Here is a 17,582-nt window from a genome sequence, read left to right as displayed (position 1 = left end):
GATAAGGTGCGGTGTCATTTCAGCGACATTTGAAACTTACCGATAATCCACAGTTGCAGCTCTGATCACAGCTGGTACTACAGCAGTATTTCCAAACTTTCTTTGAATCATTACTTTTGGTAAAACAAAGTTTTAAAAATGACAATGGGTCATGCAATAGATGAGACTCAATGCACTAAGGTTAAAAAGTAAAATTCTATATTTTGCTGCTTTAATTCTTCCTGCAAGCACAAAAATGATGCAACACATGCCGATTGTTTACAGTTAAAGAGAAAAAAAACCCTGTTTTTATGAGAGACTTCTTTAATGTGCTATAAAGGAACAGTAGGTTTCTGAAAATATGCAATAAAAAAGCATGCGTTGGCACAGTCTACTCATTTTTGTTAAAAAATAGATGAAATTTTGTATATCATACAAAAATAGACAATCTGTAATCAAACAGCATAAAATATGTTCTTTTTTTAAGAAGTTAAATAAGAAGGCAGATCATTTCAATATTCACACCAAAGACAATGTATTTTTTGTACTTTTTCATTCATTCCATTTTGTTCACTCTGTTCTCTCTCGTGTTGGTTTCCTCTTCCTGTTCCTCTTCGGCCCTGCGCCTGTTCGAGGCGGCGCTTCCTTAGAGTCCTCACCCGAGCCCATATCTAAAGGGTCCTGGTTTTGTCTCCCGCTGTCAGGGACTGTGGGAAAGTCCTCCTCTAGAGAGTGCATAGGTCGACCGTACACCTTGCTCTGCAGGTCTGCGATGTCATTTCGGATGTCTGCCATCAGCAGAAGCAGGAAATCAAAGGATCCTGGAGGGCCCTGGGTTTGACCAAAGAGATACAGAAAAACTGATTTAGAAATTTAGATTTTTAGCTTATTTGTGGATATAAATATAATTATTACACAAGAGTTTATTGCATCAAGGCCACTGGATGCTTGGACATGATGATAATGAATACTTTCCATGAGATACCATTTAATTTCCCAGCCATGCTGTAGTTTAACTACACTTTTCTATTTGATAGTAACGAGTTACAGTAATGTGGCCTTGGTATAGATAGCCTTAGTCTTACTGGTGGTCCAACAGGCCCAGGAGCTCCTCTGTCCCCCTGAGGAAACAAAACAAATATTTAGCTAAGATGAATTACACTGAAGGAAAATGCATGAGAGGAATTCATGATATTCTGCTACGGGAACTTTCACAAACTGGAAAACTGAGTTCAGGATGAAAGTAAACACGATTGCTTCATGGATTAAAAAAGGAATAAATGGGAGCACATTATATCAAAGAAGCATGTACTGTGTTGTTATACTGTATATATTTGCTAAAAGAGCAATGCAGCTTTCATCAACTCTGTGTAAAGTTTGAAACATAAACTATCTAAATGTCACCCTAAAGCTCATGCTCAAAATGTGAGAATACAAAGTGTGGCTCTCCATAGAGTTTAGTGTAAAATCTTCTTTTCTAGCTTTAGATAACAAATACATTTCTAAGCAAAAAAGTAAAATTAGCCCCTTTAGTAAGCTGGATCCTTTACAGCTTGACTGTGAATTATCATGGCAGCCTGGTGATTTACAGTAGCACATACACATTAAGCTGACTACCCTGTTAGCCATGCTCAGGGTCACAAGGGGGCTGGGAGTGTTTTGGCAGATGGTTTGGATTTGTTACTCTGAGAGACATATTACCATAACCCTCCAATCTATCCGCACAAACATCCCAGCTGCACTGAAAAGAACACCAAGGTACTGTGTCAATAAGGCAGATGCACCTAAGTCTTTCCATGCGTTCAATCTACAAGCCAAGCAAACAGAGTTACAAGGTCCAATTTAACATGAGAATCTCTGAAGCTTTCATACCTTGCTCTTGTAAGTGATTTATTTTTCTTTTAAATAAACACAACCACCCTGGTGTCCAATCACGGGCACTGTTAAGTCTCATAATGTTTCAAGGTTTCTGCATATTAGCTCCTTTAACTACTTCACCTGGCTGCTCTCAGTCTAAATTCATTCTGACATCCTGAAGGTTCAGGATCAAGTCCCCAGTGAAACTAAAAAAGAAAATCTTACCTCACTCACTCACTGCACCACCGACCTGCTGTACTTATCACAGGCTAGGGCCAAATCAAAGATAGAGAGAGAGCTCTGTTCTATTTTTAAAAAGCTTTTTCTTTGAGGCTAATCTTAGTAACAACTGCCACAGTCACAAGTGATGTTCATACATTATTTTGCCATATAAAAACCATCATCATCTAAATGAGAGCGAACCACTGTCAAACTCAACTACAACACGGTGCAGCAAAGTGGCAGAGCAAGAGCTTCTGGTTATAGATATTGTAAAAAAGAGCAAGAGGCATATTGTTTAATGCAAAGATGTGAAAAATGCACAAAATAAATCTCACAGTAACTAGGATGAAATCTGCATTGTGCCCACTTAATCTCAGACTTAACCATCTGTCAGAGCCTTCTTTTTTTTAACCCTTTGTCTTAGGCTTCACAAGAACGCAAAGCAGAGAAAAGCATTCCTGTTAGCCCTTTAAAATAACATCTCCAGCTGGCCAATCTGAATAAATCCAGGTGATTCCAAACAACCAAAACAGCCCAGAGGTATCTATAGTGTTCACATTGGTGGTCAATGACATTTCTGTGCTGAAGTCACGGGCTCAAGTCTGACTTGAGAAATTTCTTTCCAAGTGAGCAAAATCCTGACCCTCTCTGTAAGAATATGTAACGCATGTTTCAAGCATCGACCAAAGCTTGTGTTCATGTTGTACACAAAACTGTGAAAACTGCCTATAAACTTGTAGCAACTTGCAGTTAAGTAATCCCCTCATGTGCCCGCGCAGCACCCAGGTGAGGATTAACAAGTATTCTGGCACCTGCCTTGTGCTTTTCATCCTGAACAAATCTGGAGAGGGGGGGAACAATTTAGCTATTGAGAAATTTACTTTGATTGATATGATTTTGGCAAATCTATACAGCCGGTGCTTTCTGCACTCACCGCACCGACTTCTTTTTTAAAATAGGATGCAATATGTCAATGGTGATGATGACTCCTGCTCCCTAAGGGATCAATGTGATGGGCAATTCTACTCTTGTCTATAGTAATTGCCTTGTAGAGGAAATTTATACTTTAAAATTCCCCAAAATGAAGATTTCTGGTTGACTAAATAGCATCTGAACTCACCTTTAGACCGTCTTTTCCTGGTGCTCCTGGAGGCCCCTGTTCAATACAAAAAGTAGTTCAGATATATTTGATTTTTAAACATATTTTAGTCACTTTTGTTTCAAACTCCAAAGGTATGAAATTATATTTACTGCTTTAAAGTATTGTTCTGTGGCGGCTTGTTGAATTCAGTATATTCCCAGAAACAGTTTACCCAAAGCCCCTCAAAATACAAAACTACTTTATTATGCTACATCAAGTGAGAGTACCCACGATTAACTCTGTTCCTGCCTCCAGGCCATTTCTGAGTAACTTCAAACTGACAACACAGAGTGCTTTGATCTCTTTCATGGGATAATAATCTTTGTATAGGGAGTAGCGCCAATATTCAGATCACTAAAAACCTTCTGAGTCACGCATTCATCACCTCTGAAATCCAGACATGAAGTCAAACACACATGGCCTGGTGACCAAACCAAACCTAACTGCACCTAGAGTTTAACCAGGTTGTTGTGCGATGAGAGGACAACATCCTTTCAGTAGGAGATCATCAGCATGTGTACTGATGAAATGTATAAATAAGATTAAAAAAAACGCATCCACGCTCAAACACAAAGCAACAGGTCATCTTCTAAAAAACACTGCTCTACAGCTCTTGTTTTGGCTTTAAGCAGCTTGTGATGTGATTGATGGTAGGTGATGATAGTCTGATTTATCAGTGAGAAGATTGCATAAATACAAGAGCTTTAAAAAAGTAGAAAATATGTCTTGATAGCCACATCCTGCACATTCTTGATTCCAGTCCCACACTTTAACATGTAGGGTTGACACTTGCAGGAAAGACTTGGCACGGCACAAAAACAGCAAGCCAAAGAAAGCAACCGAAGCTGTTGTCCTGCCATTTCCACGTGTTATCCTTATCCACCTCGCAAGAATGAGGGTCTTTAAAAGGGTGCATGACGGGATGTATTTTGTGTCTTTCTCAGGGGGGTTTCCTGTCAATGCAGTTACACTAAATTATCTGATAATATAATAATTTAGTGAATCATTAAAATGAAAAAAGAGATTTTCAAGATTGTATTGCTTTTCATATTAAAACAGCCATTCTTCTATGTGTCACAAAGTAAAATTATAAGATAAAAATAATAATAAATAGAGGTAACTGGTGTAAGAGTGGTGCTATACATCAACTTATTCATAGGTCACAATCAGGACACAAACTTTCTGATTTTTATATTCTCCATTTGACATGAAGAATAAGACTGTTACGTGCCAAGGGGTGTGGCTTTGCTTTTGTGCTCTGTTTTGTGTTCTGTTTATCTTTCAGGCGTCAGGCCTCCTCTGATTGGCCAGTTCGAAGTTGATTGGCAGGTGTCTATTGGCTGGTCTGGGCTCAGTTGGCCAATCACACTCCAAGGAACACTACAAATGAGCCGCTCCCTGGCCAGCTGGGGCTGCTGGCTTCTGCTTTGACAAACATTTGCGAACAGGCTTCTTTATGTTGTGTGTGGTGGGAGGCTGGACAGGTAAGCCGGGGTACCCTATACATTGGTTGTAGATTTTACTCTGTTAGTCACACTAGGTTATGCGGTTGATGCCACCCTTGTAGGTTTTCACTGACTTTTATCGAGTAGCTAGGTAGGCCTTTTGTTTTGCACTTTTCTTTCAGTTAGGCTAGGCCCTGGAAGCTACTGACCTCTTTTTGTTTTATTACTTTCTTTGATTTGGATCAACCGCCCAGTCCTCCTCCCCCCCACCTCTTCTCTGTTGTTAAGATTGACTGTCCAACCATTAAATTCTGCCTGATACCTAACTGCTCTGTGGTCTTCCTCCTTCATTGATTGTGGTTGTCCAGTGTTGCTGTCCCCTGCCTGCCTTTGCCCCCGCCGTGGTGGGGGGGGGACGTAACACAAATGGGGGCTCGTCCGGGATCGTTGTATGCGGTGGACAACCTATATTAATGAGGAGGGTGCCGTGATTTTAGGGTGTCTACGTTTCATAGTATCAGCCGGAGATGAGTTTTGACCTGCTTGATTTTGTTAGTCAGCCTAGCGTTGATAAGATTGACTTATGTCGCAAAGACGACCTGTTGAGTATTGCTGCCCAGTATAACCTTTCTGTACCAAAGTATGGAGTGAAGAAGGAGATTAAGCAGGCTTTGTTGGAGGGATTAATCAAGTTGGGTATTTTAATCAGCCCTGTTACAGCTGGGGTGCCTTCTCAGGACCCTTTAGCTCCCCCTGGAGCCTCTGCTGATCCAGCTTCTCCAGAGAGAACTGATGAGCAAGCGCTGCCTGCTACACCTCCGAGTGCCCAAGTTAACTCGGATGCGGCTCCCCAAACTCTGCCTCGCTTTAAGCCTTTCACTCCAGAATCCCAAACGTCTAGCAGTGATGCAAAGCTTAAGGTTCGCTTACTGCGTTTACAGCTAGAGGCACAAGAGAAGGATAAGGTGCGTAAAGCAGATTATGATCTCCGGCTGGAGGTCCGTAGGCTGGAGATAGAAGCTGAAAAAGAAGTCAGGTTAAAGCAGCTTGAAGTAGAAGCACTGAGGGTGTCATGGTCCTGCGACCATGACTCAGTGACTTTATGTTTATGTTCTTTATTGTTATTACTTTCATTATTATTCTTGGGCTGTTTTGGGATGGTTTGTGTTTGGGATTTTAGACACTGGGTTCTGGGTTTGTGCTCCCTCTGTTGGTCCCTGGTGTTAGTGTTCCCCTGTCTCGTCAGGTTAATCAGGTCCAGCTGTTTCCCCCACCTGTGTGTGATTTCCCAGTGTCTCTTCGTGTACTTATAGTGTGTGATTTCCTCTGCTCCTCGTCGCGTCGTCTGTGTTCATACCCGGTGAATCCCCTGCGTGCTCTCCCTGCTGTTCTCCCTTCATGTTCAGGTTTGTCAATAAATCACCTTCACATCTGAGTAAGTGCTGCATCTGAGTCCTCCTTTCCACTCTTCACACGGCCGCTGCCCCGGACCGTGACAGTACGACGCGACCACAACATGGACCCAGCAGCGCTTAACCCGTCCAGGGAGCTACGGGAAAATCTCATCGATGCCACACAGGAGCTCATCGACCGGTGGCTGGAAAACCCGGGTGGCACGTCCCAGCGCGCTATAGAGAGGCGGCTACAGCGTCTGGTGACCGGTCTCCCATGGCTTCTGGGCTCGCTTTGTTCATGGGAGCGGGAGTTCCTCCTTTTGGACCTCGGACTTCACCCCCCGTCTGCTTTTACTTTCGAGCAGCCCGAGGCGGTGAGCGAGCGACATGTTCTGGCTTCCCCAGATTCCGGGACTCTGTTTTCTGGGGCTATTCAGAGCGGGATGAGAGACAGTGTAGATAGCTTACCTACCTTCGTGGTAACGGATCCTTCGCAAGTGGGCGTCTACAAACCCTCTGTAAAACCGAGAGACTGTTTCTCTGCCGCTCCTTCTGAGCCAGGACTTTATCACCATTCTCCGGCTCAGTTCTGTGTCCAGCCACAAGCTCCCAGGTCTGTGGCTCAACCGTTAGCCTCCCTAAGGGCTCAATTACCCGTTCTGCCGCCGCTCCAGTTAGCCACTCAGCCACCACCACCGCTAGCATCGCTACAGCCCACAGTTCCGGTAATGGCTGAGCCACAATTTTCACACTGTTTTTCCACCGCTGTTTCTGGGCAGGGAGACAAACTGTTTCGCTACGGACCTGTTCCTCAAAAGCTGGCAACATTAGAGACTGTTGCTCACTCCGGGGCTTCCCCAGAGGCTGGGTTACTGCCCTCAGCTTACTCTGGACCCCTGGAGGCCAAGATGCCAGCTGTGAACTGTACCGGGCTGTCACTGCCTGAGCAGGGTCAGTGCTCTGCGCAGCTGCAGCCCTCCGTACGTGCGCCAGAGGCCCACGTGCCTACTGGTTTTGTTTCATGTGTGCCAGAGGCCCACGTGCCTCCTAGTTTTGTTTTGTGTGTGCCCGCTGGTTCTGCGGCTGTTTTCGCTGGGGGGCCCGAGGAGCCCGTCCAGCCTCCTGCTTCGCCTGCTGGGGGGCCCGAGGAGCCCGTCTGGCCTCATGCCACACTGACTGCCACGTCGGCTGGGGGGCCCGAGGAGCCCGTCCGGCCTCATGCCACACCGGCTGCCACGTCGGCTGGTCCCTCCGTCCTGGGCCCCCTGCCGCCCGCCCGGATCTGGTGGTGTGTTTCTGTGGCTGTCGGGGGCCAGCCCTTGAGGGGGGGTACTGTCATGGTCCTGCGACCATGACTCAGTGACTTTATGTTTATGTTCTTTATTGCTATTACTTTCATTATTATTCATGGCTGTTTTGGGATGGTTTGTGTTTGGGATTTTAGACACTGGGTTCTGGGTTTGTGCTCCCTCTGTTGGTCCCTGGTGTTAGTGTTCCCCTGTCTCGTCAGGTTAATCAGGTCCAGCTGTTTCCCCCACCTGTGTGTGATTTCCCAGTGTCTCTTCGTGTACTTATAGTGTGTGATTTCCTCTGCTCCTCGTCGCGTCGTCTGTGTTCATACCCGGTGAATCCCCTGCGTGCTCTCCCTGCTGTTCTCCCTTCATGTTCAGGTTTGTCAATAAATCACCTTCACATCTGAGTAAGTGCTGCATCTGAGTCCTCCTTTCCACTCTTCACACGGCCGCTGCCCCGGACCGTGACAGTGGGTGTCATCAGGACAGAAAACAGATGCCACTAAAGAAATCCCGAAAGTCTCCCCGGAAAGTTTTAACGTTAGCAAACATATTGCCCTAGTACCTACCTTTCGTGAGACTGAGGTAGATTCGTACTTCAACGCTTTTGAAAAGGTGGCTACTGCTCTGAAATGGCCAAGAGACATGTGGCCCATATTACTTCAGTGTAAATTAGTGGGCAAAGCTCAGGAGGTAGTAGCTTCACTTTCGCTAGAGCAAAGCATGAAATACGACGTGTTGAAGGAAACAATTGTACGTGCCTACGAACTGGTACCTGAAGCCTACAGGCAGAAATTTAGGAACCATAAGAAGTCCAGCAGTCAAACATATGTGGAGTTTGCACATGAAAAAGGGGCTCTTTTTGATAAATGGTGCGCTGCTAACGGAGTTGGGGATGAGTATGAGTCGCTGCGTGAGTTAATGTTACTGGAGGATTTTAAAAATTCATTACCTGAGAGGCTCATAATGTTCTTAAATGAACAGAAGGTGATGTCAATGTCCAAAGCAGCTGTGTTGGCCGATGAGTTTGTGTTAACTCATAAGAATGTTTTTACCCCTGTTTCCCATCCAGATAGGCCCACAACCTTGCGCTCAGCACGGCTTGAGTCTAGTTGCTCTGCTGCGAGGCCAGTGAGGGTGCCCTCGCCTCCCCACGGTGAGCGTGAATGCTTTTATTGCCACAAGAGGGGTCATCTCATTGCAGAATGTCAGGCATTAAAGCGTAAACAGCAACTATCCTCACAACCAAAAGGGGTGGGACTGATTAAAGCCACAGAGAATGGGAGGGCATTTCAACCGAACACTAACCACCCTGACCCCTGTTTCAAACCATTCATTCTAGAGGGAGTGGTTTCGCTGACTGGGAATCCAAAAGATCAACAACCAGTAAAAATACTGAGAGATACAGGGGCCTCTCAGTTCATCATTAGAGAAAACGTCTTACCGTTTTCTGAGTCGTCGTTTTGCCAGTCCAGTGTTATTGTCCAGGGAGTAGAACTCGGATTTGTATCTGCCCCTTTGCACACTATTCACATTCAGTCAACATTAGTCAGCGGAGTTGTTAAAGTGGCTATTCGTTCTGCGTTGCCCATACCAGGCATTGACTTCATCCTAGGTAATGACCTTGCTGGAGGTAAGGTCACACCCATTCCTGAGGTGTTAGACAGACCCGAGCTGAGCCGGGATTCTGACCCAGCCCAAGACCAGCCTGCCATTTTTCCAGCTTGTGTAGTTACGAGGGCCCAGACAAAAAAGTATGGTCCTGACTTGGCCAATTCCTTCATGAGGTCAGATCCCGTTGGTGACGTGATTAACTTTACCTCTGGATCTAAGGTTCAGGCCACAGTTCCACCTGCTGACAAAACACAACCAGTTCTGGATTTGCCAGTCTCCCGAGAGGAGTTCATTATTGCACAGAAAAATGATGTAACCCTGTCCAAGTGTCATTCCTCCACTCTCAGTCAACAGGATGCCAAAAGGAAAAAGCTGGCTTACTTCTCTGACGAAGGTCTTCTGATGCGCAGATGGACAAGTGAGGTCTCGGAAGACGCAGACTGGTCTGCAGTTTATCAAGTGGTTGTACCTACTGCTTATTGTACCCAGGTACTGTCCTTAGCACATGACCATCCATGGTCAGGACATTTGGGGGTTAATAAAACATACACCAGAATTCTGAAACATTTTTTCTGGCCCGGACTGAAATCTGATGTTGTTCAATACTGCCGTACTTGCCATGTATGCCAAATGACCGGCAAGCCAAACCAAGTAATCCCCCCAGCTCCTCTCTGTCCTATCCCAGTAGTAGAGGAGCCATTTCAAAAAGTGATTGTTGACTGTGTGGGGCCTCTACCTAAAGCTAAAACTGGAAACCAGTTTCTTTTGACTGTCATGTGCGTTTCAACCAGGTTTCCCGAGGCAATCCCACTACGGAGAATAACAGCTCAGATTGTTGTCAAAGCACTGTTGAGATTCTTTTCAACCTTTGGTCTGCCTAAGGTTGTGCAAACAGACCAAGGCACTAACTTTAAGTCTAGAGTGTTTGCCCAAGCCCTGAAAACATTAGGCATTGAACACATAACCTCGAGTTCTTACCATCCTGAAAGTCAGGGGGCACTAGAGAGGTTTCATCAGACTTTGAAGTCTATGTTAAGGAAACACTGTTATAGTTCCCAACGGGACTGGGATGAAAGTGTTCCACTTGTTTTATTTGCCTGTCGGGAAGCAACCCAAGAATCTCTGGGATTTAGTCCCAGTGAACTTGTGTTTGGGCGTGAGATGAGGGGTCCTTTGAAGGTTTTTAAAGAAAGGCTAGCTACACCGGTTGACAACGCCAAAAGCCTTCCAGAGTACGTCAAGACACTGAATGACAGGTTGAAGAGGGCTTATTCCTTAACCAGGAAGGTATTAGCCACGTCACAAGCGAAAATGAAGAGACACTTTGATCAGCGGGCTGTTGACCGTTCATTTCTGCCAGGTGACAGAGTGCTCCTTCTCCTTCCGGTGCCCGGCTCCTCTCTCTCCGTTAGGTTCTCTGGTCCTTATGTTGTAGAGAGAAAACTCAGCAAGACTAACTACATTATTCAGACCCCAGATCGCAGACGTCCCACTCGGGTGTGTCATGTCAACATGATGAAGCTGTACAACTCTCGTGAACCTTCAGCTGTGCCATCTGTGGCTACGTTTCCGATGGCTTCGGTGACCAAGGTGGAGATTACCCCAGATGAAGATGGGTTGGTGTTACGGGGTGCTGAGCCTCAAAGTGCTCGACTAGGTAATTCTGTGATATTGTCGACCCTAACACAATACCTGTCCCACCTTCCTGCTGAACAGAGTAATGATATTATAACACTCATATCGGGATTCCCATCTCTGTTCAGTGATATCCCGTCTCAAACCTCTGTCATAAAACATGATGTGGTGCTGACTAACCCTACACCAATCAAACAGCGCGCTTATCGGGTTAGTCCTGCAAAGAGGGAGATCATAAAACAGGAAGTTGAGTATCTTCTTCAGAATGGATTTGCAGTGCCAAGCTCCAGCTCTTGGAGTTCACCATGTCTCTTAGACACAAAAAAAGATGGAAGCCCAAGATTCTGTACCGACTTCCGAAAGGTGAACTCTGTCACTGTACCGGATGCACATCCCTTACCTCTTATCGATGACTGCATTGATGAAATCGGGCCTGCAAAATACATCACTAAACTCGATATGTTAAAAGGGTATTGGCAAGTGCCTTTGACACAGCAAGCATCTGACATTTCAGCTTTTGTCACTCCTGACCACTTTCTGCAGTATACGGTTATGCCTTTTGGCATGTGCAGTGCCCCTGCAACATTTCAGAGACTGGTTAATAAAGTGTTGGGAAACATCCCCAACTGCAGAGCCTACTTGGATGACATCGTTGTGTATAGCAGTGACTGGTCAACCCACATGGCTACATTGAAAGAAGTCTTCATTAGCCTAGAAAATGCATCTCTCACTTTGAACCTTGCCAAATGTGATTTTGCCAGAGGCAGTGTCCTCTACCTTGGCCAGCAAGTTGGTCTAGGAAAAGTGCGCCCTGCAGATGCCAAAGTCACTGCGATTAGAGAGTTCCCCCAACCAACCACCAGGAGAGAACTGCGGCGGTTCCTTGGGATGACAGGATATTACCGACGATTTTGTAAGAATTTCTCTTCTGTTGCTGCCCCCCTCACTGACTTAACCAGCCCCTCAAAGCCGTTTATTTGGTCTGAGAGTTGCCAGCAGGCTTTCGAAAGCCTTAAGGGCTTACTTTGTTGCACCCCTGTTTTGTCTGCTCCTAACTTCTCTTTACCATTCAAACTGGAAATAGATGCCAGCGCAGTTGGGGCGGGAGCGGTGCTTCTCCAGGAGGATACCCAGGGCATTGACCATCCTGTAAGTTACTTCTCTCGGAAGTTTGACAAACACCAGCTCAGGTATTCTACCATTGAAAAGGAGACCCTTGCTTTGTTGTGGGCCTTGCAACATTCTGAAGTCTATACAGAGTCAGGTCAGAGGTCAGTCCAAGTATTCACAGATCACAACCCTTTAGTTTTCCTCTCCAAGATGTATAATCACAACCAGCGGCTTATGCGTTGGTCACTGATTATTCAGAATTATACCCTACGCCGTGGTGGGGGACGGGGGGGGACGTAACAAAGACAAATTGGATATAAAATGCTGCGAGGCTGTTTGTTTCATCCAAGACGAACGTTAGTTTTTCTTGTTAAATTCTGCGTAAATTTTTAATTGTAAAACAGGGATTTAATAACTGACCACAGGTCCCCGAGGGCCTCGTTTGATGTGGTACAGGTCGGGTGTTGGTCCAATGGGTCCCATTAAGCCTCTGGGGCCAGGTGGTCCAGGGGGCCCCGTCTGTCCTGAAATTCCTGGAGGGCCTTCTGGTCCTGGATCTCCTGAAGTATTACACACTGATATGAGTGGGTAGGAAACAACTGAAGAGATTACACACACAGACTCTGCATAATAGATGCTTCTTAGCTGTACTAGAGAGATTTCAATGTTAAGATGATGCCAACAATGCCTATATTATATGAGGAAAACCTGCACTGTGTGCTAACATTGTTTAAAAGAGGGATGACCACAAAAACACCCTGAAGTTTGGATTTTAGCTTTTCAGAGGTTTACAATTTGAGGTTACCTATAGTTTGCAGTTAAATATGGTACAAATATTAATTCTCTATTAACAGGTCAAAATTAAAAGTTGTCCAATGCTTTGAATTGTGAAAACTAAATACTCTTGTATTTTATTGATTAATGCATTTTTACCATGCTGTAAAAAGTGCATTACCCCAGTGTGGGCTTAAACCTACTAATAGCATAAGTGCTGTCAGTAATATTTTCATGTAAGGTGTGCCTAAATGCATCTAGCCTATCAGTACTTCCAACATTTTGCTTAACGTCATGACTTCTTCATAGAGGCTGGTGTTCTCCCGTAGAAACTGAGGCTGTGTCTTACCTGGGAGTCCAGGGGAACCTGGAGGCCCTGGTAAAGACATAGGTGATAGGAGTTTTTCACTCGTCATCTGCTCAGGGATGCCAGCACTGTTTGACAGCAAAGCCATCTTAGAGGAGTTACGAAAGAAAAAGAAGAAATGGTTGAATAACACTGTAAATGCCATGGAAAGTTAACTAAAAATTGCTGAATTAATTAAGCCCTTTTTTAAGCTGATTTGGAAGTTATAAGATAAGATAGGATAAGATAACCTTTATTAGTCCCACACGTGGGAAATTTGTTTTGTCACAGCAGGAAGTGGACAGTGTATATAAAACATACAAATATCTGACTGTACAATTATGCATTTAGTTTTAAAAACAGTTTTACATACAATGACTCATAAAAGCCTGCAATGTCAAACAGGAAATGAAACTTTCACCCTGGAGGGCCAACATAAACTAAAATTAAGCTAAAATTTTATTCTCTGCCAAAGATTAAAGTTGATCATCTATCTGCACCACAGTATAAGCAGTAACCCAGCCAGATGGAAGGCCAGGCAACCCCTCTGCATTATTCAGCATGACCAGGAGCTTTCCTGCTCCTGTATACTAAGTAGCATCCTTGAGGAAAAAGTTATCTTTGATCTGAGTAGAACATCATGTGGAGCTGGTGACCCCTGGGGGTAATACCTTAAAGACCTCACCATGCTGCCAGGGCTGACAAATCAGAATTCATGCAAGACGCAGAAGCATCTGTCCATGCTGGCGCGCGCGCACACACACACACACACACACACACACACACACACACACACACACACACACACACACACACACACACACTGAAAGGTTGTGGTTCACCTGCTGATCAGTAAAAATTATACAAGACTTTAGCCTGTGACCTTGGGTACAGGTGTTCAAACTGAGGGTTCCTAACCTTTCCATGATATGAATAAATGAAATCTTTACTTACTTTTTTCTGAAACTTTAAAGAACATCTACATTTTTATGTTTATTTTATTAAACAAAAACAGTTTTTTGAGTTCCACAATGAAAACTAACATACTGCTGTCATGCACATGTGTAGCTCAGTTTGCAAGATTTGTGATATTTCTGTTGAGTTTGTGGGTGAAATGGACCAATCCAATGCGCACTTTTTTACCTTCTGTTTAAGCTGTAGGACAGACATCTTAATTTGGTAGAAATCATCACACGTGGCTGAGCAGGTTCCAGTATTCATGACATTATCAGACTTCTCAAAGAGATGTACTGCTGGGAAATGGGAAAATGTTTATGTTAACATAATGCTTTTCTTAGAAAACTGTCCGGAAAACAGACTTTACTGAAGAAGCTACATCTGGCTGCTCCCTTATTCAACAAGGATCACCACAGTGGGAAGCTCCACATTTTTGATTTGGCAGATATTTATGTTGGATTCTCTTCTTGACGTAGCCCCCAAAGGGAATTGTGTCTCTTCCTGGGACCGAACCACGTATCTTTCACTTGCTTGTCATAAAGTGTAAACCAAAAGCTATGCTTTGGGAAAGTTAACCTAAAGCGTATGATTCAGAGCTGTGTTAAATTGACCACATAAAGGGAAACCACAATTGTTATTACTGTCAGGTTACATTAAATCTGTCGCCAAAACAGTCTAATAATTCAAATAGTGTTGTTATGTTCAGCAGTGCTGCCTTCGTAACTGTTCGATGGGTTTCTGATAAGCTGTGTGAGCAGAGTGAGGGATGAGTGGCTTATGTTCTGAAGGCAAAAGCAGCAAAACAGTTATTTAGTCTTATAGTTCTGTTTGTGCTTTAGTCTTTTCAGAAACAGGTATTAAAACCTGAAATGAGGAAACTATTCATGAACCAGTTCTGACTTTATTCTGATCTGATTTGTACAACCGGATAGTGACTGCTTTCTTTGTGTGATGAATATAAGATTGAGCAGTTTTGTTCTCGCAAACACTCTCTTTTTTAATAACTGGGGAAAAGCAAATCCACTAGCGAAAAGGTACATTAACCATTGTGGGTGATTTACTGAACTAAAGTTGGCAGGGGGCTGTAAAAAATGAGTCAGTCGCTGGAAAGTGCAGAATTAAAATGAGTTCAGAGTTAACAATGTGATTTAATAACATATTGTTACAACTGAAAATAACTACATGTCTTTTTTTCTTACTTTCCTTTCCACTTTTTCAGCTTTTTGCTCGTTCGTCCAGATTTAAACGATAATATCTTTTTCTTTTTTTTGCCTGTCCCGTTTGGCTCTTTTGCCATCAGAATTATTGTCTAAAGGCCCAACGGATTTACTTTACCAAATGGACCATCCCAGCCTTGCCGTAATGGTCTATTTGATTCACCTTTTTTTTTTATTGTTTATTTTATTTTATTTTCACTTGCTGAATACGGGACAGATTTGACTGGGGAAAAGAAAGGGGAGAAAGAAAGAGGGAAAGAAAAACAGTGGGGAAAAGGAAATGTGATAAAGGGCAAACAACAAAAACCAACAAAATAAGCAGACAAAAAATACATATATCAATCACCTCGGGTCCGTTCATCGTACCTCGCTAAGTAAGTTAGCTGGATTTGATTGTTGACGATTTCGCGTGATCTTGGATCGTTCGGTTCTCCGAAGCTCATCCGGGACTTGCTGTCATAGCAACAGATCCGTAAGCGTAAACCTGCTCGGGAGCAGGCTTACTTTATGTAAACAGGATTAGATCGCGACCACTCAGGTATGTCCGCTTCATTTATATGAAAGCAACAGCGATATTTCACCACTGTTTTACCATAAATAAATATTATCAATGTAACTAAAGATAATGCAGCACTTGATCCATTTATTGATTTCACACAGATACATACAGGTCATTTCCTAAAAAAAGGGAAATGTACTATTAATCATCTTATTACATGTGATTATTACAGATGTAATTCATATTTTAGAGTAATTGGAAATTACTTCGTGTAATCAAGATGGGAGACCACGGCTATAAAAGCGAAGGTGGATTTGGGAAGTCTGTCGCAGTCATATCCTGTCCGTTTACGCGAGCCACCCATTGCGGAAGGTGCAAGATTGATAAGGAGAGTTTTCAGAATTCAGCGTATATTGCGGGATAGACAGGATCCTTTAGCTCAGCGCGACAGTGTGCTCATAGAGAGATATCGATTTTCCCGTGAGGGTATTATTTACTTAACCAACTTGTTGACGAGGGGCTGCAGGACCACCACCTGTCTTTTTATGCTCTGCCCTTTTCTTGGTTGCTGTTATAAACAAACAGATTATTTCAGGGTCTCTTTTCAAGAGACTAAAAGCAATATAAGTGATAAATATTACCATTCTGTAGAATATTCTTATATTTCACTTTTACTTGTTCCCACTGATCAAGCACACACATCCATACATATACAATAATACTAAGTGCAATAATCCTTTCTGTCATCGTTGTATTTTTACTCAGTTGTATATAGTATTTGTATTTGTATTCTATTTTTATCTTATTGTATATTTATTTTATTTTATTCTACTGTATATAGTATTTTATTTTATTCTATTCTGTACAGTTGTGTACTGTATTTATTCTTATTGTATTCTAATTTTTGCCTCATAACTTTTGCACTGTCCACTTCCTGCTGTGACAAAACAAATTTCCCACGTGTGGGACTAATAAAGGTTATCTTATCTTATGTTCTAGTGGGTCCTGTTGTGGCTCTAATGTGAAAGAGGATATAATGTAATATAATATAATATGATATAATATAATATAATATAATAAATTTACCCTACCGCCTACTGGTGTTGGCCAGAGGGGCCGATGGCGCGATATGGCAGCCTGGCTTCTGTCAGTCTGCCCCAGGGCAGCTGTGGCTACAACCGTAGCTGCCTCCACCAGTGTGTGAATGTGAGAGTGAATGAATAGTGGCATTGTAAAGCACTTTGGGTGCCTTGAAAAGCGCTATATCAATCCACTCCATTATTATTGTTATTATTATTAAATTACTTACGAGTTTAATTTGTCAGCAACTTTCTGCCAGCCCTCTCTCCTTGCTTTTGCAGCCTTTGCAGTGTTCCCTTGCGTTTTAATTAAACTCTGAAACTCCTGAAATCCCTCACTCAAGAGTTCTTGCTCTGCTGCCGAAAAATACTGAGCGCGCTCCTTCGACATTTTCGCCGACCAATCAGAGGGTTGCCGATCAATGTTTCTACTATCGATGCATAGCCCCTGTTAAGCCACCCAGTGATCTCACATTACTTCATCCAGCTATACTAATCGTCAACAACAGGTGTGTTCGAAGAACCGGAATAGCGAGCTCAAAGTTAGCGCGATGATTTGATCTTGGATGTAGTAAGCGAGGTACGAAGAACGGACCCCTGGATCACCTGTTGAGAAAGAAAAAAGAAAACAAGCAGAAGAAAAAAAAGAGCAACATAATAAACAACATCATGATGATCTACACTCAACAAAAATATAAACGCAACACCTTTGTTACTGCTCCCATTCCCCATGGGATGGACGTAGAGACCTAAAATTCATTCCAGATACACAATATAACCATCCCTCCCAAACAGTGGTCACAAATCAGTCCAAATGTGTGGTAGTGGGCACATCTGCTATATTGAGATAATCCATCCCACCTCACAGGTGTGCCACATCAGGATGCTGATCTGACATCATGAGTAGTGCACAGGTGTACCTCAGACTGCCCACAACAAAAGGCCACCCTGGAATGTGCAGTTTTTTGCGTTATTGGGGGTCTGGGGACCCAGAACCGGTCAGTATCTGGTGTGACCACCA

General features: G+C 43.6%; 1 protein-coding gene across 1 annotated transcript in view; it reads right to left on the bottom strand.

The window, feature by feature from the left end:
• Nucleotides 1-260: 260 nt before the first annotated feature.
• The window catches only part of ccbe1 (collagen and calcium binding EGF domains 1), a 58,018-nt gene continuing 40,696 nt past the window's right edge, over nt 261-17,582 (bottom strand). The window contains exons 7-12 of the mRNA XM_080868830.1: nt 13,953-14,062; nt 12,813-12,918; nt 12,110-12,249; nt 3,179-3,214; nt 1,065-1,100; nt 261-810 (exon numbers count right to left, since the gene is read on the bottom strand). Coding sequence (XP_080724956.1) covers nt 550-810; nt 1,065-1,100; nt 3,179-3,214; nt 12,110-12,249; nt 12,813-12,918; nt 13,953-14,062 — 689 coding nt within the window. The 3' untranslated portion in view covers nt 261-549. The remainder of the gene's footprint in view (nt 811-1,064; nt 1,101-3,178; nt 3,215-12,109; nt 12,250-12,812; nt 12,919-13,952; nt 14,063-17,582) is intronic.

The sequence above is a fragment of the Rhamphochromis sp. 'chilingali' genome, assembly GCF_963969265.1.
Source record: "Rhamphochromis sp. 'chilingali' genome assembly, chromosome: 2".
NCBI classification, from domain to species: Eukaryota; Metazoa; Chordata; class Actinopteri; order Cichliformes; family Cichlidae; genus Rhamphochromis; species Rhamphochromis sp. 'chilingali'.
The sequence above is the reverse complement of the archived record's forward strand: the minus strand, read 5'-3'. Positions and strand labels throughout refer to the sequence as shown.